The sequence below is a fragment of the Microcaecilia unicolor genome, chromosome 7, assembly GCF_901765095.1.
Source record: "Microcaecilia unicolor chromosome 7, aMicUni1.1, whole genome shotgun sequence".
In the NCBI taxonomy this organism is placed as follows: Eukaryota; Metazoa; Chordata; class Amphibia; order Gymnophiona; family Siphonopidae; genus Microcaecilia; species Microcaecilia unicolor.
Window position 1 is genome coordinate 15,892,711 of NC_044037.1, and position 22,650 is coordinate 15,915,360.

The 22,650-nt window shown below is 48.7% G+C and overlaps 1 protein-coding gene across 3 annotated transcripts in view; it reads right to left on the reverse strand.

Annotated features, from left to right (window-relative positions):
- Positions 1–22,650, reverse strand: part of ATRX (ATRX chromatin remodeler) — a 453,401-nt gene that overhangs the window by 376,846 nt on the left and 53,905 nt on the right. For all 3 annotated transcript variants that reach the window (XM_030208839.1, XM_030208838.1, XM_030208840.1), the window contains exons 3-5: positions 14,185–14,240; positions 12,906–12,958; positions 2,273–2,397 (exon numbers count right to left, since the gene is read on the reverse strand). In XM_030208839.1, coding sequence (XP_030064699.1) covers positions 2,273–2,397; positions 12,906–12,958; positions 14,185–14,240 — 234 coding nt within the window. The remainder of the gene's footprint in view (positions 1–2,272; positions 2,398–12,905; positions 12,959–14,184; positions 14,241–22,650) is intronic.

Genomic DNA, 22,650 nt, shown 5'->3' on the forward strand with positions numbered 1-22,650 from the left:
TGACAATGCAGCCACCTCAAATGATGCCTTCACCGAAGCTTCAAGTCTTCGATCCTGCGGATCTCGGAAGGCGGTGCCGCCCTCCACCGGTAAAGTTTGTTTTCTTTGTCACAGCAGTAATTAACGAATCTACAGTCGACAAATGCAAGGAGTCCAAATCCTCCTGCCGTAAGGGACCGAGTTTGGCCACGGCCCGCGCGACCCTAAGGCTGGCCTCTGGCGAATCCCACTGTGCCTTAATGAGCACCTGCATGGCCTCATGAATATGAAAAGCTCGGGACGGAGTCCTAGTGCCCGACATAATAGAGGGTGCACCTCCCGACTGAGCCCGGGGTTCGGGGCAGATATATTTAATATCTCCATCGCCTTTATAATAAAAGATGGAAGCTCCTCCCTACGAAAAAGCCTTGCCGCATAGGGTCATTACCCTCTCCCGCTGGCATTTCCCAGTCTTCCAGGGTCTCTTGTAGGGAATCCCCTGACAACTGAGCTTCATCACAGTCAGACTGTCCCGACCCCTCAGCTCCTGGGCCAAAACACTCAAAACGGGCCCGTTTAGGGGCTGCATGAGAGAAATCAGTAGAAGAGCCATGCTGGCTATCCAAAATGGTGTCCATCTCACCTCCCCCCGCTGCTTTCAATAAAAAAGCCTTGTGCATAAGGAGCACAAATTCCGGAGAAAACACCGCTGTATGTGGTGCCCCCGAGAGAGGAGATTCCAAGACTCCGCGTTCCGAGGCAGAAACAACTGAGATCTGCAATCCCACTGCCACGCTTACCTGCGGCTGAGGAGCAGAAGGGGAGAAAATGGCGGCGGCCAACCCACGCGCTGCCAGCAACAACAGCTTTCCCGCCATGCAGGAATCGGTCTACTCCGCCGCTCTCCCCCCCCCCCCCCCCCCACAGAGCGGTCTGCCTGTTCCGGCCAGGGCTTGCCCAAGGCCCCGACACAGCTCTCACATGCCCCAGATGCCGTCTTACGCGCACCACAGCGTGAACACCTCTTGACGGTTTCTGACGCCAACATCGGGCCAAAGCCTGCTTCCCCGCCTAGCGCTCACGCACCTCTGAAGTCTGGAGCCAGGAATCGCTGCTTTAATTTTAGGGATCTCCGTTCTGTATCTTTTTTTTTCTTCCCAAGAGGCAGGAGAGAAACACCGACAGAACTCCCTGAGGAAGCAGACAGGCTGGTGGGGGAGACGGGTAGGGACCTGGCACCACCAGGTGTAACCCCAACGTGTCCAAAGCACCTCAACCCCAATATAAACTCAACAACCCCCGAGGGAACAGGATAGGAGCCAAATCACTGCAGAGCTGCACAATATGTCTCTTCACCTGCTAGATAGAGAGAATACTGAAGTTAGGCTGGATGCACATGCCCTCTAGGGGCGAACTTCATGTTCTACCTAACCTGCTAGTGGAGGGACATAACCCACAGGTCTCTGGATTGATCTGGGGACGCAATGGAAAAGATATTACAAAAGAAAAAGAAAAAAAAAACTTGACTTCCCCTTCCCAGTCTCTTCTGACTGGTCACAAGATGCAACTTCCTGTTTTCGCTAAACAGGAAGTTATGTCAGATGGCAGGACCGGGCAGAGAGAAAGCCCCGGGGCAGGCCTGTGGAGATCACCTGCAGCTTTTTTTTTTTTTTACCATGGGAGCAAAGCTTTTTACCATTTCCACGGGGCAGTAAAAGGTTTTGCTCCCATACCCGCAGTAAACGGGCCAATTTTTTTTTTCTTTTTACCACAGCTCCCCATCCCCATGTCAATCTCTAGCTTTTACCACATTGGATTTTGCAGATCATCTGCCCTTTTTTTTTTGGACCTAAATTTATAGCAAAGCACCTATAAAAATTTCAAAAATTGCACCTGTTTTACTAAAGCAACAAAACACATGACTATTTTTTTTTTAAGTTCCTACAATAATCCAACAGCAAGCAAATGCTCTCATATAAATTTGCTCCTGCTCCGAGTCAGATATAAATGTGTGCATGTACGTACGCATCATGTAAAGTACATACATATCACAACTCCATCTACTCAAAGACCTCATAAAAGTACATATACTCTTACAGACACACAAATTTGTACAGATAAACACACCCACACAATTTTATAAGAGCCATTTTCTGTGTATAAAACATGCTTTACACAAAGTACTTTATAATATTACTCCCTAAATGCTTAGAGGAGCAAAGGTGTACCTATTTATAGAATTAATGTCAAGCCAAAAAAAAAGTAATATCATTATATTTAAAAAAAAAATTACCTTTAGGTAAACAATTCACATCAACGTCATTTTCAGAGTTTTCATTTGACACATCTTCATGAAGAACTTCATCCAACATTTCTTCATCCTCGGATTCAACATATTTGGTAACAAATGAAGGTTTCCTAGAGGTGGCCCAAACAAAACCCATATCTGAATAAAAAGCAAGTCAGCACCCGTACTAAATCAAGCTCATCTCTGACAAGCACAAAGATAAAATTATATCAAACCAGTCCATAACCTATGGATTTGCATCTGTCAACCAGCAGATGGAGACAGAGAACAAAAGTTGTGTAACCTACCCTATTTGGGCACTGTGCACCCACAGATACCCAGTATTTCAGATTATAAAACAATTGAGACTTGATTGACAAAAAACTAACTGCATGAAATAAAATTTAAAAAAATAAACAATAAAATAACATTGTATGAAAACAATTAAAAAACTACAAACAAGCCTTAGCCAAAAACTGACAATCCAGCAGATAGGTAAGACTCTCTACTGTTCTAGTAGGACTAAAGGTAAGACATTTATATCACACATGATTATCATTTTTATGTTGTTGTCGTCGTCAAGATGAGAAAAAGAAATCCCTACTCAAAAGACTTCCACCCCAAAAGAGGCTTCCACTCACATACCCACATACAATCAGTGTTTAGCAAATGTAAGAAGAAACTATCACATAACTACTCTGCAAGTATCAGCTGGAGCCACCACATAGAACTCCACCCAAGATGTTGTTAACCCTCTGGTAGAATGAGCTCTTAACCTCAAAGGAGATTGCTTCTCTTTAAAAATATAAGCTGAACACATTTCCCAAATCCATTAAGAAATTGTAGAGACTACATCTCTCGTCCTTGGACCTCTAAACAGAACCAACAATCCATCCAATTTGTACAACTCGGTCTCTTCATGGTAAAAGAAAAGGACTCACCAACATCTAATACATGAAGACGGATCAAGAAAGGGATCTGGGTGTCGTCGTCGATGATACGCTGAAACCTTCTGCTCAGTGTGCTGCTGCGGCTAGGAAAGCGAATAGAATGTTGGGTGTTATTAGGAAGGGTATGGAGTCCAGGTGTGCGGATGTTATAATGCCGTTGTATCGCTCCATGGTGCGACCGCACCTGGAGTATTGTGTTCAGTACTGGTCTCCGTATCTCAAAAAAGATATAGTAGAATTGGAAAAGGTACAGCGAAGGGCGACGAAAATGATAGTGTGGATGGGACGACTTTCCTACAAAGAGAGGCTGAGAAGGCTAGGGCTTTTCAGCTTGGAGAAGAGACGGCTGAGGGGAGATATGATAGAAGTGTATAAAATAATGAGTGGAATGGATCGGGTGGATGTGAAGCGACTGTTCACGCTATCCAAAAATACTAGGACTAGAGGGCATGAGTTGAAGCTACAGTGTGGTAAATTTAAAACGAATCGGAGAAAATTTTTCTTCACCCAACGTGTAATTAGACTCTGGAATTCGTTGCCGGAGAACGTGGTACGGGCGGTTAGCTTGACGGAGTTTAAAAAGGGGTTAGATAGATTCCTAAAGGACAAGTCCATAGACCGCTATTAAATGGACTTGGAAAAATTCCGCATTTTTAGGTATAACTTGTCTGGAATGTTTTTACGTTTGGGGAGCGTGCCAGGTGCCCTTGACCTGGATTGGCCACTGTCGGTGACAGGATGCTGGGCTAGATGGACCTTTGGTCTTTCCCAGTATGGCACTACTTATGTACTTATGACACAAATTCATCACTATAATCCTCCCTGCAGAATGAAGAATATCCTAATTTGAATGGAATGAAGATACTACCTATTGGAGAAAGGACAGAACTGTCCTAATAGCTACCCCCACTTTCATGAACCGGAAAATGATGATGCCTATAAATCTGAAATTCTACACTGATGAAAATAGATGTTTTGAGAGTGACATCTTTTATAGTCATCCTTTTCAATGGCTCAAACAAAGTGTTTTACAAATGCCTTATGTATAAAATTCAAATTCTATTCAGGAACCAGACAAAGAAGAGGAGGACGAACCTATGAAGAATTAAAATTCAAGTTCAGCTTTATTTACTTATTCCAAAATTGCTATACCACTTTTAACTGTCTAGCAGGGCAAAGCAGTTTACATACTATCTATCTACTTATCATTTCTATAGCGCTACAAGGCATACGCAGCGCTGTACACCATACACAGAAGACAGTCCCTGCTCAAAGAGCTTACAATCTAGATAAGACAGGTAAACAGACAGAACAATTAAGGGTAAGGGAATAAAGAGGTGACGATAAAGGACAGGGTAAGTGAGTTAGGAGTCAAAAGCACTGGTAAAGAGGTGGGTTTTGAGTTTGGACTTGAAAATGGCTAAAGACAGGGCTAGAAGTACAGGCTCAGGAACACTATTCCAGGCGTGATGTGCAGCGAGATAAAAGGAACGGAGTCTTGAACTAGCAGTAAAGGAGAAAGGGACGGATAAGAGATTTATCTACAGAACGGAGTACTCGACAGGGAACGTAAGGGGAGACAAGAGTGGAGAGGTACTGGGGAGAGGCAGAGTGAATGCACTTAAAGGTTAATAGGAGAAGTTTGAATTGAATACGGAAATAGATAGTGAGCCAGTGAAGTGACTTAAGGAGAGGGCTAATGTGGGCATAGCGACTTTGGCGGAAAATGAGTCGCGCAGCAGAATTTTGGATTGATTAAAGAGGAGAGAGATGGCTAAGAGGGAGTCCGGTGAGAAGTAGGTTACAATAATCAAAACGAAAGGTGATAAGAGTGTGGATAAGGGTTTTGGTAGAGTGCTCAGAGATGAAGGGACGGATTCTGCTGATGTTATAAAGAAAGAAACTACAGGTTTTGGCAATCAGTTGAATGTGAGCAGAAAAGGAGAAAGAGGAGTCAAAGATGACCCCAAGGTTACGAGCTGATGAGACAGGGAGATTGAGAGTGCCATCCACCGAAATAGAGAAAGGGGGAAGAGGAGAGGCAGGTTTAGGGGGAAAGATGAGCTCAGTTTTGGCCATGTAAAGTTTCAGATGTCGTTGAGACATCCAGGCAGCGATGTCAGAGAGGCAGGCTGAGACATTGGTCTGGATGATGGTTGAGATTTCGGTTTACATACTACTAAAAATAGGAAAAGGAACTACAATAAAAATAGGAAAGAAACACACCCACCAAAGAACAATCCCACAGATAACACAGACCATCAGAGGTAATCAGATCGGGTTGGAGCTGTACACCAAATAAGATAATATAAGTTTTCAATGATGATTTAAACTTTTAACAAAAGTTTACTTCGTAAATAAGGGCACAGAGCGCCATAACAATGGAGCAGTAAAAAAGAAAGCATTTTGATGAGTGCTCTCCATTTCTGATAGGCAGAGTCCTGGCAAAAAAACATATGGTGATCATTCAGGGACCTTAAAACCTGAGCTGGGGAATAAGGAACAGTCAACTATGACAAATAAGGCAGAATGCTTTGAAGAAAAGCCAAAAATGCAAGAAGAAGGACTTTAAACACAGTGACATAGTAAGTGACAGAAGATAAAGACCTGAACGGTCCATCCAGTCTGCCCAATAGTCACATTCATTATCAATTCATGATTAAATCAACAATGAAGGGAAAATTAGGTTCTTACCTTGGTAATTTTCTTTCCTTTAGTCATAGCAGATGAATCCATTACGAGTGGGTTGTGTCCATCAACCAACAGAGGGAGATAGCGAGCACTGAAAAACCATAGTGCCTCATGGCCAGCTAGCTCCATCTGCCTCTTCAGTATTTGAAGCTTCCAAAGCAGTGTTACACCGCAAAGCATAATAACATGAACTTTCCTCACAGCAGATGAACGCCCCAAATCTGGAGCTATAAGTCAAAGGAGGGAATGGACTCATCCTCCTGTAACTGACCATAAATCCTGAAGACTGTTTTCCAACTTCTCCCAATGAGAGAACATATTTACAGGAAAAACTGAACATAAAAGTAACATGAATCGCATAATGAACCACTGAGGGAGGGCTCATGGATTCATCTGCTATGACTAAAGGAAAGAAAATTACCAAGGTAAGAACCTAATTTTCCCTTCCTTGTCATCAAGCAGATGAATCCATGTTGTATGGGATGTATCAAAGCAATCCCTAGATAGGGTGGGAACAAGCCACACCACGTGCCAGCACTCGTGCTCCAAAATGCGCGTCTCTCCTGGCAGCCACATCCAGCCTATAATGTCGGGCAAACGAGAGCTTAGAAGCCCAAGTAGCTGCACTACATATCTCTTGAAGAGAGAGTGCTCCAGTTTCAGCCCGAGAAGAGGAAATCGCTCTTGTGGAATGTGCCTTAAAGGCTTCAGGCCGAGGCCGGCAAGATAGCAGATATGCTGAAAAGACAGCTTCTTTGAGCCAAAGGGCTATAGTGGCCTTAGACGCTGGAGACCCTCTGCGCAGACCTGACAAAAGAACAGAAAGATGGTCAGAGGTCCTGAAGGCATTTGACATGCGCAGATATTGCAACAGAGCCTTTCGCACATCCAGAAGGTGCAACTGCCCATAGGCATCTGGAAACTCCTCTTTAGAAAAAGAGGGCAGGAAAATAGGCTAGTTTAGGTGAAACGCTGAAACCACCTTAGGCATGAAGGAAGGCACCATATGTACCATTACTCCGGACTCTGAGAATTGCAGAAATGGGTCTCGACAGGACAGCGCCTGGAGCTCAGATACCAGTCTCGCCGATGTCACGGCCACCAAAAAGACTGTCTTTAAGGTCACATCCTTCTCCGAAGCTCGCCTAAGCAGCTCGAAGGGCGAACACTGAAGGGCCTTTAAAACTAACCCCAGGTTCCAGGGCGGACACGTAGCCCATACGGGAGGACGGAGCCGAAGCAGCCCTCTAAGAAACCGTGTCACATCCGGGCAAGCAGCCAGAGAGAGGCCAGAGACCTTCCCTCGAAAACATGCTAAGGCTGCCACTTGAACACGCAGGGAATTATAGGCCAAGCATTTTTGTAAACCATCCTGCAAAAACTTGACTTTTTGCAGAATGGTTTACAAAAAGGCTTGGCCTATACTTATCGGCGAGACAAAAGCCCGCATGGGTGTGATCGCTTTAGAAGCACACCAAGCCTCAAATTGGCATCAAATCCTGGCATAAGCCACGGAAGTGGAATGCTTGCGGGCCTGTAGGAGAGTGGAAATGACTTTACTGGAATATTCCTTGTCTCTCAATTGCGCCCTCTCAATAGGCATGCCGTAAGACCAAAGCGGCAGGCGTCCTCCATGGGCACCGGGCCCTGTGACAACAGGTTCGGTACCAGAGGTAACGGCAGGGGATCCTCTACCAGCATCCGCTGGAGATCCACATACCACGGCCTCCTGGGCCAATCCGGGGCAATGAGAACCACCTCTCCTTAGAGCCGAATCCGCAGGAGTACTCGCCCTATCAAGGGCCATGAAGGGAACACATACAGGAGGCCCTGAGGCCAGGGTTGAGTCAAGGCATCCAACCCTGCCGAGCGAGGATCTCTCCGTCTGCTGTAGAAGCACGGGACTTTGGCATTTGTGCTTGACACCATAAGATCCATTACGGGCTTTCCCCATTTGGCACATATCTGCAGGAATAATTCGTATGCAAGTTCCCATTCCGCTGGGTCAATTTGATTCCTGCTCAATCGGCTTCACATTGCTCTGACCTGCAATATGAGCTGCTGACAGAAACTGCAGATGAAGCTCGGCCCAGTGGCAAATCTGCGCGGCCTGCACTGCTAGTGCTATGCACTGAGTGCCTCCTTGGCGATTTATGTAGGCCACTGCTGTCGTGTTATCCGACAGAACTCTGACAGCCAGTCCTTCCAGGGTCAATTGAAAGGCCAGAAGAGCCTGGAAAATCGCTTTCAACTCCAAGCGATTGATGGACCACTCCGACTCCTCGGGTGTCCAAAGACCCTGGGCATGCCTTCCTCGCCAATGTGCACCCCAGCCCTTCAGGCTGTCATCTGTTACAACCAGGCACCAATCGGGGAGTGCTAGTGGCATTCCTCGCCGCAGCATGCTGTCTGAGAGCCACCACTCCATACTGAGCCGGGCTGCAGGGAGCCACATGAGTCTGCATTGATAATCCTGAGATATTGGAGACCACCGTTGAAGCAGGGAGCATTGCAGAGGTCTCAGGTGCGCTCTCGCCCAAGGCACCACTTCCAAAGTGGCCATCATCGACCCCAACAGCTGGACTATATCCCAAGCTCGCGGGCAAGGCATCCTCAGGAGCAGATGGACCTGGTTCTGAAGCTTGCACGGCCTTTGCACGGGTAGGAAGACCATCCCCGAGGCTGTGTTGAACCAGACCCCCAAATATTCTAGAGATTGAGAGGGGGTCAGGTGACTTTTGGCTATATTGACGACCCAGCCCAGAGATTGCAGTAGTGAGACCACTCTGGCTGTAACCTGATGACTCTCTACTGTAGAGTCTGCTCTGATGAGCCAGTCGTCTAGGTACGGGTGAACCCGGATACCCTCTCGCCTAAGAAAAGCAACTACTACCACCATTACCTTGGAAAAGGTTCGGGGAGCTGTGGCGAGGCCAAAAGGCAAGGTCCGAAACTGGAAATGTATTCCCATCACCGCAAAACGCAGAAATCTCTGGTGCGGGGGCCAAATTGGTACATGCAAGTAAGCTTCTTTCAGGTTCAGAGACGTGAGAAACTCTCCTGGCTGTACCGCCGCTATGACGGAGCGCAAGGTTTCCATGTGAAAATGCCACACGTTCAGAGACTTGTTGACTTGTTTTAAATCTAGGATAGGCCGAAAAGACCCTCCTTTTCGTGGCACCACGAAGTAAATGGCGTAACGGCCAGAGCCGCATTCAGCGGGAAGCATGGGGGAAACCGCCCCAATGTGAAACAAGCCTGAACCGCATCGGGACTCCACAAACACGTCTCTTATCGGGGCATTGAATTCTATTCTGTAGCCTTCTCTGATCAGGTCCAAGACCCACTGATCTGAGGTAATCTTGGCCCACTCCTCGAGAAAGAGGGAAAGTCGTCCCCCTATAACAGGAATTGAGGAGGGGGCCGGCGCACCATCATTGAGAGGGTAGCCCTTGAACTCCAGGTCTTGAGCCTGCTGCTGCGGAACGTTTGTCCGTGCGAAAGGAGTTTCTCTGCTGACGGCCACGCAAAGTGAACCCAGCAGAACGCCCCGGGCGGTACCTTCTAGCTTCATGGAAGCGAGGTCTGTAAGAGGAGAGAACCGCCTGACCCTTGGAAGAAGGCCGCGGCCTATCCTCGGGTAAGCGCTGGGGTTTGGCATCCCCCAGGCCTTTCACAATTTTCTCTAACTCCTCACCAAACAGGAGAAGGCCTTGAAAGGGCAACTTCACCAACCTTTGCTAAGAGGCCATGTCAGCTGCCCAATGCCACAGCCACAGAAGACGGCGAGCCGCCACCGCTAAAGCCATCTGTTTAGCCGAAGCTCTGACCAGATCATAAAGGGCGTCAGCCAAAAATGATAAGGCCGACTCCATCCGCGATGCCACCTCCATAAGGGGCTCCACTCCATCTCCGGGCTGTTCCACTGCCTGTTGTAACCAAGCGAGGCAGGCTCGGGCAGCGTAGCAGCTGCATGCAGACGCCCGTAAGGATAGGCCTGAAATTTCAAAGGACCGTTTCATAGCTGCCTCCAGGCGATGGACGGTCCTGCATGTCCTTCAGTGCAACTCCTCCTTCCACTGGGAGGGTAGTTTTCTTTGTCACAGCCGTGACTAAGGCATCCACTTTAGGCACTGCTAGGCGTGCCAAATGCTCCTCACTTAGAGGGTATAATTGCCCCATAGCCCTGGCGACTTTCAAAGGCCCCTCGGGGACAGCCCATTGAGCCGTGATAAGCTCTTGGATGGAGTCATGCAAAGGAAAGCCTCGAGCAGGCTTCTTAGTACTTGCCATCCTCGGATTACCGGAGGAGGTCTCAGTACTCCCAGGGTCTTCTAAAGAGAGGACCTACAAGGCATCAGTAATAAGTGCTGGCAGCTCATCCCGGTGGAAAATCCTCACCGCGGAAAGATCATCTGGATCCGGTGGCAATCCTGCACCTTCTTCTGGCTCTCCAGACCACGAAGGACTGCCAGACTCCTCAGAGTCCTCACATCCCAACCACGGGGAGGAAAAAGGGGGTGCACCACTCTCTGAAGGGGAATCCACCCTTCTGCGCTTGTCTTGCGGCCATCTGTCAGGGGAAAATGCGCCTGACAGTAATCCAAGGCCAGACTCCACTGGAAGGGATACAGAAAGCAGGGTCGCAGAGGACCCCTGCGGAAGAGCTCTTTTTAACATGTATGCATTATGCAGCAATAAAACAAATTCAGGGGAAAATGGCTCACCCTGGCCTCCCCGGTTCCAGTCCGGGGAAAACAGCTCTTTTATTAGCCTTTACACGAGGCGCCCCTCCAGGCTCAAACCCCTCCACCTCAGCAGGGGTCGCGCCATGCTGTTCCAAAATGGCGCCCGCTGTCAGCTCTACGGAGCGGGAAGGAACATCGCCCGCCATGCTCGGGCCGGCTCTACCGTCTGAAAAGCACGCCTTACAGAGCCCCGCTGCAGATTTGCACTTGCCACAAACGGAACAGCAATTTACTTTCTCAGCAGCCATCACCGAAATTCAAAATGGCGGATTCGCGCCAAAATCGTCCCGAACGCGCCCTCCCCAGAGGAGCTACAAAATGCTCTTACCTCACCAGACCGAGTCTCCGAGCTCCAAGTCACGCTGCACAATCAGAAGAAAACCTCTTTTCTGGGTTCGCAGCACCAAAGCGCGATGCGACTTTTTTTTTTTTTTTTTTTTAACGCTGTGAGGAAAGTTTGAGGCAACAGCGAAAGAGGCAAATTTCCAACTCCGGAGGATCAGTAGCGTGGGAAAGGGCGAACCTATGTGCCTGCATCCACAGCGTGGGCAAAGACAGGAACAGGGCTTGCCTATTTGTCTACTTCCACATCGGGGGCCGGGTAAGGCAGGGAAAGGGCTAACCTATTTGCCTTTAAAGTGGGCACCATCAGCCACAACACCCCTGCTACAACTGGCAAAAACACAGGAGCCACCCCAGGCAGATTTTCTGAAGGAGCTTGAACAAGCTGCAACCACCCTGCTGGGGAGATAGAGAATGCTGAAGAGGCAGATGGAGCTAGCTGGACATGAGGCACTATGGTTTTTCAGTGCTCTCTATCTCCCCCTGCTGGTTGATGGACACAACCCACTCATAATGGATTCATCTGCTTGATGACAAGGAATAGCTATACCCAGGGAGCTCAGGAATTAGGCTGTCATTCGCGAAGATAACACTACTTCTCTTGCTAGAAGGGCCTCTTAAGTAAAGCTTGGTTAGTAGGGAGGAAATGCATTCTTCAAAACTGAACTTAGGATGTACCGTCCCTCCTTCCTTCTGGTACTGGTGAAACAAGTTTCATGCTTTGGCACTCATGGAACTCCAGGATGCAAAGCCCTCTCTTAAATGGAAGAAATTCTTAAGTGGTTTAGGATGGTTGTATTCAATTTCTAACCCCGAGGAAACAAAGCAGGAATAAGTTGGGTGAGGATTTGGAAAGGGGGGGGGGGGGGGGGTTAGGGTAAGAGGGGTTGAAGACTGGTGGGAAAGTGGGACAGTTGGAATCACTGTTTACAGTTTGATGGCTGTATACAAGCTATCAGAGTCAAGGTTTCTGAGCTGTCCTTTATGTAGGAGTGGGAAGGGAGTAGATGTTGGTGGGAGATAACAGGGAGGGTGTTAGTTTTGGGATAGAGGAAATTAAAGCATAATGGTTGTTTACATCCTGTTTTATATCATCGTTGGTTATGATTAATAAAAAAAAAAAAGAATTGAACTAAGATCACATAATATTGTACATTCTTCATTACTTTAATCCAGCCATTACATTTGAGTCCTAAGGCAGGCACAATACACTAGAATTCATTCCAAAACCATAGTATCATACGACTTAAATCCAGCCACTACCTGTTGCCTCTGCACGACGACAGACTGTTTTCTCTAAGAGCCATGCATGCTGCCTCTGCAGTATCCTTATCACCAGCTGACCCATGAAGTAATAACCCAAGATAAGAATCAAGCCCAAAGTTCCTCCACGATAGTATGTAGAACTGCCACCGACCCAAGAAACTGATCCTACTTCATTATTTATGCTTGTGGAGGACGCCTACACTAGGGGTAAACTGGAAGAAGGTGAGACTACATTAAAGCTGCGGACATTTATGACTGCATGTAAAATGACCCTCACCCATAATCTACCCAAACTCCATCCCAGAACATGCTTATATGTGAGTCATGTAAAAGTATGCACCTTTTTGTCAGCTCTTGTACTTTTATGAATGTAACCCTCTGGGACAGTTTTATGAAAGCTGTTTTACACACACAAAAAAACGTTATAAAATTAACTACCTTAATGCTATGGTGAAGCATGAAAATGCAATTATAAAATATCTGCTACAAACAATCCTGCCTCCCAATAGATTTGCTTTTACAGTAAAAAGTTTAAACAAACAAACAAAAAAAACTATTTAACGGGTATTAATCATTCCAATGATTCACTTTAGACAATATTTCAGTACATTTTGAATAAAAAGTCCTTTCTTTCAAACTAACCTTTTTGAACGCGAAGATCCTAATGATTTAGAGATTTCCAATGGACTGTTTCCCTAAAAGGAAAAGCATGCGAGACATCAGTAAAGTACTCTCTCAGCTTCCAGGAAGCCTCACAAATTCAAACAGTGAAATAATGGCTGTGGGGGAGGGAGATGAAAGGGCATTTTTCAGTTTCTTGTTACTTTTTGGTTTCAGCTCAAGCATCGGGGTGGGGGTGGGGGTGGGGGGGGGGGGGAATTCTATAAATCACCTGACGCCATGCAACAAGAGCCTATTCTATAAAGGCATTTGGGCACCCAGATACTATTACAGAATACTAGAATAGTTGGTATCAACACGCCTTGCATTTACACGACTAATTACACCAGCAATAGAACTGGCATAACTATGGTCATGAAATTGGCAGGCACACATGTAAATTACAGTATTCTGCCCATTACACATGTAAGTGAGAGCCCCACCCATGTGTATTGTTACACACTGTGCCACTTGTGTGCACAGTTATAGGTTTCAAGTGTAAGTGTATTCTGTACATTTATACATGCAAAGGGCACGTAAATGTGAGCACCCACTTATGGAATTGCCCTTCACTAGTTTCACTGACAGCTACAGTATTAGGAGATTTTCTTCTATTTTAACTCTTTCCCCTCTTAATTTAGTCCAGCCATTACATCAACAGTCGTCTGATCTCAACTCCCTGAAACCACACACATATTCAACTATCCAGTAAGCACTACTGTTGCACTATGGACAGTGCTTCACAAACTTCACTGATGAACCCCCGTTCACAAGACTCCAACTACTACACTAGTTTTGGCACTGTCTTTTCCTGCTGTACTTCTATTCTATGCTAGCCCTGACCCCCCCCCCCCCCCCCCCCCCCCACCTTCACAAATGAGTCATGCAGGACAAATTGTAGCATTGGTGTAGCTTGTGCAGGTCAATAACGATGTTCGATGTTGTCCTGCAAATTTTGTGTGTGTGTGTACGCAGATGATATTGCAGTCAAATAAGGATTTTTCTGAGCCTCGTTTGGTATTGAGACTCACTGCTCTTGAGCATCCCTAGACCTCATCCTGGCTTCAGAAGCCAGACTCAGTAAGAACACACGGATCACCTACAAAGCAATGCCAACTAGTACTCCTGAACAAACCCTGAAATATTTTTCGAAACAAAAACTTTTCATCCAGTTTTACAGAAGAATATGAACCCAGTCCAAAAGGGTTTTAAAAGCTATTAGGTGTGTTTCAGGATAGTCAAGATGTATTATTAACCATACCTCTTCCTTGTTGTTCTCCATTAGACGAGGTCCACTGATTGACTTGTCACTTTTAGCTAGAAGGAAAAACATAATACACAAACCAATGATGCCAAAGGGAAAAAGTAACACACCTTTTTCAGGAACATTCAGTACCCCACACCCATGTTGCTACAGGCTATGTGCTACAGGCTGATTTTTCTGTTCTTCTAAAATGTATAAACTTAGCTTCTTACATCCATTATCATCTAATTTGGCTAATAATGTTCAAGGACATTTGTATCTATCATGATTATCCACCAATCTGGTGCTTCCACAGGCATTCCACTTGATAAATAAATAATATTCAATCACCGCAGACGCCTTGCAACAGGGTCCACCAATCATAATTGGCCAAGTCGGTCATCCTAACTGACTGCAGTTTTCTTTAAACCTGTTATGAAACCTGGCCTCATCCTTCCACATCCTAAAAAACATTCCTGTTTTTTAGTTTTCTTGAATACAGTTTTATAACATATGTTCTTTATTTTAAAAAATTGGTGCTTTTTGAAAGAAGAATCACTTTTACTACACTTGTATCAAGGGTGTAGTGAAGAAATCACAGGCTGCTGTCCGCAAACATTTGAGGGCATTTTTGCAATCCTTATATGAAGAGACTCCAAAATGAAAACTACATATTCTGATAGAAGGAAATCTGCTCTTTCTAATGGTGCAAAAAGAAAGAATATTGAAGCTGTCCCACTGGAGATCAAGGGCATCAAAGATAGCCCAAAATGGGCAAAAATGCTTTTTATACCAACTTTGAACGCTTATAATTTTTCAACCACTTGAAAGAAAGTGCTGCAAATTGGAATGCCTCATTACAGCCGTGCATTTAGTACACCTACCAAAAATCAACCTGAAAGGCCAACTAGTTTAGAAACTACAGCAGCCTCAACATCGCTGTAAATTGATTTTTGCCGTTTTTTTGGCAAAGTTTGAGCCTAAACCATTCAAAAAGTAAGAGGACTAGGAACATGGGGTTTTGCCAGTTCATTAAGCCCTAAAAGTAGTGCAGGTTCTCCAAATATCCCCCTTGTACTACTAACACTTCCAGTTTTACAGCTTCTGGAAGTTGGCCCAAAATGTCATTTTGGCTCAGGCAACATTTTGCAACCCTTTACTTGAGGTCCCCTAGAACCTCCAATTTTTAGTCTTTTGAACTAAAATTTTGCACAGCTTAGTTTTTTATCATAAAGAAACTATGTACCAAATTTCATCAAAATCTGAGATGGTGAGGTGGGGACCCCTGGTCCACTTGACACGGAATGACTCTTTAGGTATGATCGCGATGATCGGATTTTGTTTCTGGTTGGTAGATCTATGAGGTCTGTCATGTATCCTGGTACTACGCCATAGATAATTTTGTGGATTAGGGTGTAGATTTTGAAGATGATCCTTTTTCTGATTGGGAGCCAGTGTAGCTTTTCTCGGAGGGGTTTAGCACTTTCAAATCATGTTTTACCAAATAGCCTGGCTTCTGTGTTTTGAGCAGTCTGGAGTTTTTTTGTGAGTTGTTCTTTACATCCCACATAGATTCCGTTGCAATAATCTGCATGGCTTAGAACCATTGATTGTATTAGGTTTCGAAATATTTCTCTCGGGAAGAAAGGCTTTAATCATTTACACTTCCACATAGCGAATGCTACATACCTGTAGAAGGTATTCTCCGAGGACAGCAGGCTGATTGTTCTCACTGATGGGTGACGTCCACGGCAGCCCCTCCAATCGGAAACTTCACTAGCAAAGTCCTTTGCTAGCCCTCGCGCGCCCGCGCGCACCGCGCATGCGCGGCCGTCTTCCCGCCCGAAACCGGCTCGAGCCGGCCAGTCCAGTATGTAGCAAGACAATACACTTCAAGGGAAGACACAACTCCAAAGGGGAGGCGGGCGGGTTTGTGAGAACAATCAGCCTGCTGTCCTCGGAGAATACCTTCTACAGGTATGTAGCATTCGCTTTCTCCGAGGACAAGCAGGCTGCTTGTTCTCACTGATGGGGTATCCCTAGCCCCCAGGCTCACTCAAAACAACAACATTGGTCAATTGGGCCTCGCAACGGCGAGGACATAACTGAGATTGACCTAAAAAATTACCAACTAACTGAGAGTGTAGCCTGGAACAGAACAAACAGGGCCCTCGGGGGGTGGAGTTGGATCCTAAAGCCCAAACAGGTTCTGAAGAACTGACTGCCCGAACCGACTGTCACGTCGGGTATCCTGCTGCAGGCAGTAATGAGATGTGAATGTGTGGACAGATGACCACGTCGCAGCTTTGCAAATTTCCTCCATGGTGGCTGACTTCAAGTGGGCTACCGACGCTGCCATGGCTCTAACATTATGAGCCGTGACATGACCCTCAAGAGCCAGCCCAGCCTGGGCGTAAGTGAAGGAAATGCAATCTGCTAGCCAATTGGATATGGTGCGTTTCCCTACAGCCACTCCCCTCTTGTTGGGATCAAAAGAAACAAACAATTGGGCGGACTGTCTGTGGGGCTGTGTCCGCTCCAGATAGAAGGCCAATGCTCTCTTGCAGTCCAATGTGTGCAGCTGACGTTCAGCAGGGCAGGAATGAGGACGGGGAAAGAATGTTGGCAAGACAATTGACTGGTTCAGATGGAACTCCGACACAACCTTTGGCAGAAACTTAGGGTGAGTGCGGAGGACTACTCTGTTGTGATGAAATTTGGTGTAAGGGGCCTGGGCTACCAGGGCCTGAAGCTCACTGACTCTACGAGCCGAGGTAACTGCCACCAAGAAAATGACCTTCCAGGTCAAGTACTTCGGATGGCAGGAATTCAGTGGCTCGAAAGGAGGTTTCATCAGCTGGGTGAGAACGACATTGAGATCCCATGACACTGTAGGAGGCTTGACAGGGGGCTTTGACAAAAGCAAACCTCTCATGAAGCGAACAACTAAAGGCTGTCCTGAGATCGGCTTACCTTCCACTTGGTAATGGTATGCACTGATTGCACTAAGGTGAACCCTTACGGAGTTGGTCTTCAGACCAGACTCAGACAAGTGGAGAAGGTATTCAAGCAGGGTCTGTGTAGGACAAGAGCGAGGATCTAGGGCCTTGCTGTCACACCAGACGGCAAACCTCCTCCAATGAAAGAAGTAACTTCTCTTAGTGGAGTCTTTCCTGGAAGCAAGCAAGATGCGGGAGACACCCTCTGGCAGACCCAAAGAGGCAAAGTCTACGCCCTCAACATCCAGGCCGTGAGAGCCAGGGACTGGAGGTTGGGATGCAGAAGAGCCCCTTCGTCCTGCGTGATGAGGGTCGGAAAACACTCCAATCTCCACGGTTCTTCGGAGGATAACTCCAGAAGAAGAGGGAACCAGATCTGACGCGGCCAAAAGGGAGCAATCAGAATCATGGTGCCTCGGTCTTGCTTGAGTTTCAACAAAGTCTTCCCCACCAGAGGAATGGGAGGATAAGCATACAGCAGACCTTCCCCCCAATCCAGGAGGAAGGCATCCGACGCCAGTCTGCCGTGGGCCTGAAGCCTGGAACAGAACTGAGGGACCTTGTGGTTCACTTGAGATGCGAAGAGATCCACCAGGGGGGTGCCCCACGCCTGGAAGATCTGTCGCACCACACGGGAATTGAGCGACCACTCGTGAGGTTGCATAATCCTGCTCAACCTGTCGGCCAGACTGTTGTTTACGCCTGCCAGATATGTGGCTTGGAGCACCATGCCTTGACGGCGAGCCCAGAGCCACATGCTGACGGCTTCCTGACACAGGGGGCGAGATCCGGTGCCCCCCTGCTTGTTGACATAGTACATGGCAACCTGATTGTCTGTCTGAATTTGGATAATTTGGTGGGACAGCCGATCTCTGAAAGCCTTCAGAGCGTTCCAGATCGCTCGCAACTCCAGAAGATTGATCTGTAGATCGCTTTCTTGGAGGGACCACCTTCCTTGGGTGTGAAGCCCATCGACATGAGCTCCCCATCCCAGGAGAGACGCATCCGTGGTCAGCACTTTTTGAGGCTGAGGAATTTGGAAGGGACGTCCCAGAGTCAAATTGGAGCAAATCGTCCACCAATACAGGGATTCGAGAAAACTCGTGGACAGGTGGATCACGTCCTCTAGACCCCCGGCGGCCTGATACCACTGGGAGGCTAGGGTCCATTGAGCAGATCTCATGTGAAGGCGGGCCATGGGAGTCACATGAACTGTGGAAGCCATGTGGCCCAGCAATCTCAACATCTGCCGAGCTGTGATCTGCTGGGACGCTCGCACCCGCGAGACGAGGGACAACAAGTGTTGGCCCTCGCCTCTGGGAGATAGGCGCGAGCCGTCCGAGAATCCAGCAGGGCTCCGATGAATTCGAGTTTCTGCACTGGGAGAAGATGGGACTTTGGGTAATTTATCACAAACCCCAGTAGCTCCAGGAGGCGAATAGTCATCTGCATGGACTGCAGGGCTCCTGCCTCGGATGTGTTCTTCACCAGCCAATCGTCGAGATATGGGAACACGTGCACCCCCAGCCTGCGAAGCGCCGCTGCTACCACAGCTAGGCACTTTGTGAACACCCTGGGCGCAGAGGCGAGCCCAAAGGGTAGCACACAGTACTGGAAGTGGCGTGCGCCCAGCTGAAATCGCAGATACTGTCTGTGAGCTGGCAGTATCGGGATGTGTGTGTAGGCATCCTTCAAGTCCAGAGAGCATAGCCAATCGTTTTGCTGAATCATGGGGAGAAGGGTGCCCAGGGAAAGCATCCTGAACTTTTCTTTTACGAGATATTTGTTCAGGGCCCTTAGGTCTAGGATGGGACGCATCCCCCCTGTTTTCTTTTCCACAAGGAAGTACCTGGAATAGAACCCCAGCCCTTCTTGCCCGGATGGCACGGGCTCGACCGCATTGGCGCTGAGAAGGGCGGAGAGTTCCTCTGCAAGTACCTGCTTGTGCTGGAAGCTGTAGGACTGAGCTCCCGGTGGACAATTTGGAGGTTGAGAGGCCAAATTGAGGGTGTACCCTTGCCGGACTATTTGGAGAACCCACTGATCGGAGGTTATAAGAGGCCACCTTTGGTGAAAAGCTTTCAACCTCCCTCCGACAGGCAGGTCGCCCGGCACTGACACTTGGATGTCGGCTATGCTCTGCTGGAGCCAGTCAAAAGCTCGCCCCTTGCTTTTGCTGGGGAGCCGCGGGGCCTTGCTGATTCGCACGCTGCTGACGAGAGCGAGCGCGCTGGGGCTTAGCCTGGGCCGCAGGCTGTCGGGAAGGAGGATTGTACCTACGCTTGCCAGAAGTATAGGGAACAGTCTTCCTTCCCCCGAAAAATCGTCTACCTGTAGAGGTAGAAGCTGAAGGCTGCCGGCGGGCGAACTTGTCGAATGCGGTGTCCCGCTGGTGGAGAGACTCTACCACCTGCTCGACTTTTTTCGCCAAAAATGTTATCCGCACGGCAAGGCAAGTCCGTAATCCGCTGCTGGACTCTATTCTCCAGGTCGGCGGCACGCAGCCATGAGAGCCTGCGCATCACCACACCTTGAGCAGCGGCCCTGGACGCAACATCAAAAGTGTCATAAACTCCTCTGGCCAGGAATTTTCTGCACGCCTTCAGCTGCCTGACCACCTCCTGAAAAGGCTTGGCTTGCTCAGGGGGAAGAGCATCAACCAAGCCCGCCAACTGCCGCACATTATTCCGCATGTGTATGCTCGTGTAGAGCTGGTAAGACTGGATCTTGGACACGAGCATAGAGGAATGGTAGGCCTTCCTCCCAAAGGAGTCTAAGGTTCTAGCGTCCTTGCCCGGGGGCGCCGAAGCATGTTCCCTAGAACTCTTAGCCTTCTTTAGGGCCAAATCCACAACTCCAGAGTCATGAGGCAACTGAGTGCGCATCAGCTCTGGGTCCCCATGGATCCGGTACTGGGACTCGATCTTCTTGGGAATGTGGGGATTAGTTAATGGTTTTGTCCAGTTCGCAAGCAATGTCTTCTTCAGGACATGGTGCAAGGGAACAGTGGACGCTTCCTTAGGTGGAGAAGGATAGTCCAGGAGCTCAAACATTTCAGCCCTGGGCTCGTCCTCCACAACCACCGGGAAGGGGATGGCCGTAGACATCTCCCGGACAAAGGAGGCAAAAGACAGACCCTCGGGAGGAGAAAGCTGTCTCTCAGGAGAGGGAGTGGGATCAGACGGAAGACCCCCAGACTCCTCGTCAGAGAAATATCTGGGATCTTCCTCTTCCTCCCACGAGGCCTCACCCTCGGTGTCAGACACAAGTTCACGGACCTGTGTCTGCAACCTCGCCCTGCTCGACTCCGTGGAACCCTGTCCACGATGGGGGCGTCGAGAGGTAGACTCCCTCGCCCGCATCGGCGAAGCTCCCTCCGCCGACGTAGTCGGGGAGCCTTCCTGGGAGGTGGCCGCGGTCGGTACCGCACGCGGTACCGACGTCGGGGACCTCAACCTGGGCGATGGGCCAGCCGGCGCCACGCTCGACGGTACCGGTGGCGCAAGCACCGCCGGTACCGGAGGGGTAGGGCGCAACAGCTCTCCCAGAATCTCTGGGAGAACGGCCCGGAGGCTCTCGTTTAGAGCGGCTGCAGAGAAAGGCTGAGAGGTCGATGCAGGCGTCGACGTCAGTACCTGTTCCGGGCGTGGAGGCTGTTCCGGGCTGTCCAGAGCGGAGCGCATCGACACCTCCTGAACAGAGGGTGAGCGGTCCTCTCGGTGCCGATGCCTGCTGGGTGCCGAATCCCTCGGCGACCCAGAGCTCTCGGTGCCGACACGGGGAGGAGACCGGTGTCGATGCTTCTTCGATTTCTTCCGAAGCATGTCACCGGAGCTCCCCGGCACCGACGAGGAGGACGTCGAATCCACCCGTCGCTTCCTCGGGGCCGAGACTGAAGAAGGTCGATCTCGGGGGGGCTGTACCGCAGGAGCCCTCAGGGTAGGCGGAGACCCACCCGAGGGCTCACCGCCACCAGCAGGGGAATGGACAGCCCTCACCTGCACTCCACCCGATGCACCACCGTCCGACGACATCAGCAGACGAGGTCCTGGTACCACCGACGTCGATGCAGCTATCCGATGTCTCGGCGCCGATGCAGAGGCCCGATGCCTCGATGCACTCGATGCAGGGGCGGCCGAGGAAGATGGTCTGGACGCTGACGACGTCGATGCACTCGAAGATCCCGGTGCCGATGCCGACGAAGAGCCCGAGAACAACACGTTCCACTGGGCTAGTCTCGCTACCTGAGTCCGCCTTTGAAGCAGGGAACACAGACTGCAGTTCTGAGGGCGGTGCTCGGCCCCCAGACACTGAAGACACGACGAGTGTCGATCAGTGAGCGAGATAACCCGGGCGCACTGGGTGCACTTCTTGAAGCCGCTGGAAGGCTTCGATGTCATGGGCGGAAAAATCACGCCGGCGAAATCAAAGCCGAAATGGCGAAATTCGAAGCACCAAATTTAGAGGGAGAAAAATCTCGACCGAGGCCGAAAAAAGGCCTACCCCGACGACGAAAGAAAACTTACCGGGGCAAAAAGCTGGAAGTACGGGGAGGATTTACACGAAACCCGGCGGGGGGTTTCCGGAGCACTTCCCGACTAGGACAAATCTTTCCCGAAGGAAAAAAACACGTTCAAACAAATTGGACGCGCGAGGTCGACTTTCCGGGGCTCGACACGGCGAAAACACGACCGTACCGAGTGCGGACAAAAGAAGACTGGCCGGCTCGAGCCGGTTTCGGGCGGGAAGACGGCCGCGCATGCGCGGTGCGCGCGGGCGCGCGAGGGCTAGCAAAGGACTTTGCTAGTGAAGTTTCCGATTGGAGGGGCTGCCGTGGACGTCACCCATCAGTGAGAACAAGCAGCCTGCTTGTCCTCGGAGAATGAGTAGAACATTTTCTTTATTACAGAGTTTACTTGGCTCTCAAGGGTAAGGTTACGATCGATTGTGACGCCAAGTATTTTTAGGCAGTCTAAGATAGGAAGGGTGTGTCCTGGGGTGTTTATGATTCTGGGTTTCTACTTGTTATGTTGAGATGAGAGGATGAGGCAGTGTGTTTTTTCAGTGTTAAGTTTCAGTTGGAATGAGTTTGCCCAGGAGTCCATGATGTTTAGGCCGTCATTGATTTCATTGGTTATTTCTGTTAAGTCATGTTTGAAGGGAATATAGATTGTAACGTCATCTGCGTAGATGAACGGGTTGAGGCCTCGAATGGATAGGGATTTTGCTAGAGGGATCATCATTATATTGAGGAGTATTGGTGATAATGATGATCCTTGGGGTACGCCACATGCTGCTCTCCAAGGTGATGATATGTTTGAGTTTAATTTTACTTGGTATATTCTAGTGGTTAGAAAACCCTTGATCCAATTGAGTAGCTTTCCATCAATCCCAAATTGGCCAAGGAGTCTTAGTAGTACATTGTGGTTTACCATGTCGAATTGGAGTAGGAGTATGCTTTTACCTGTGGCTATTTCCTGCTTGA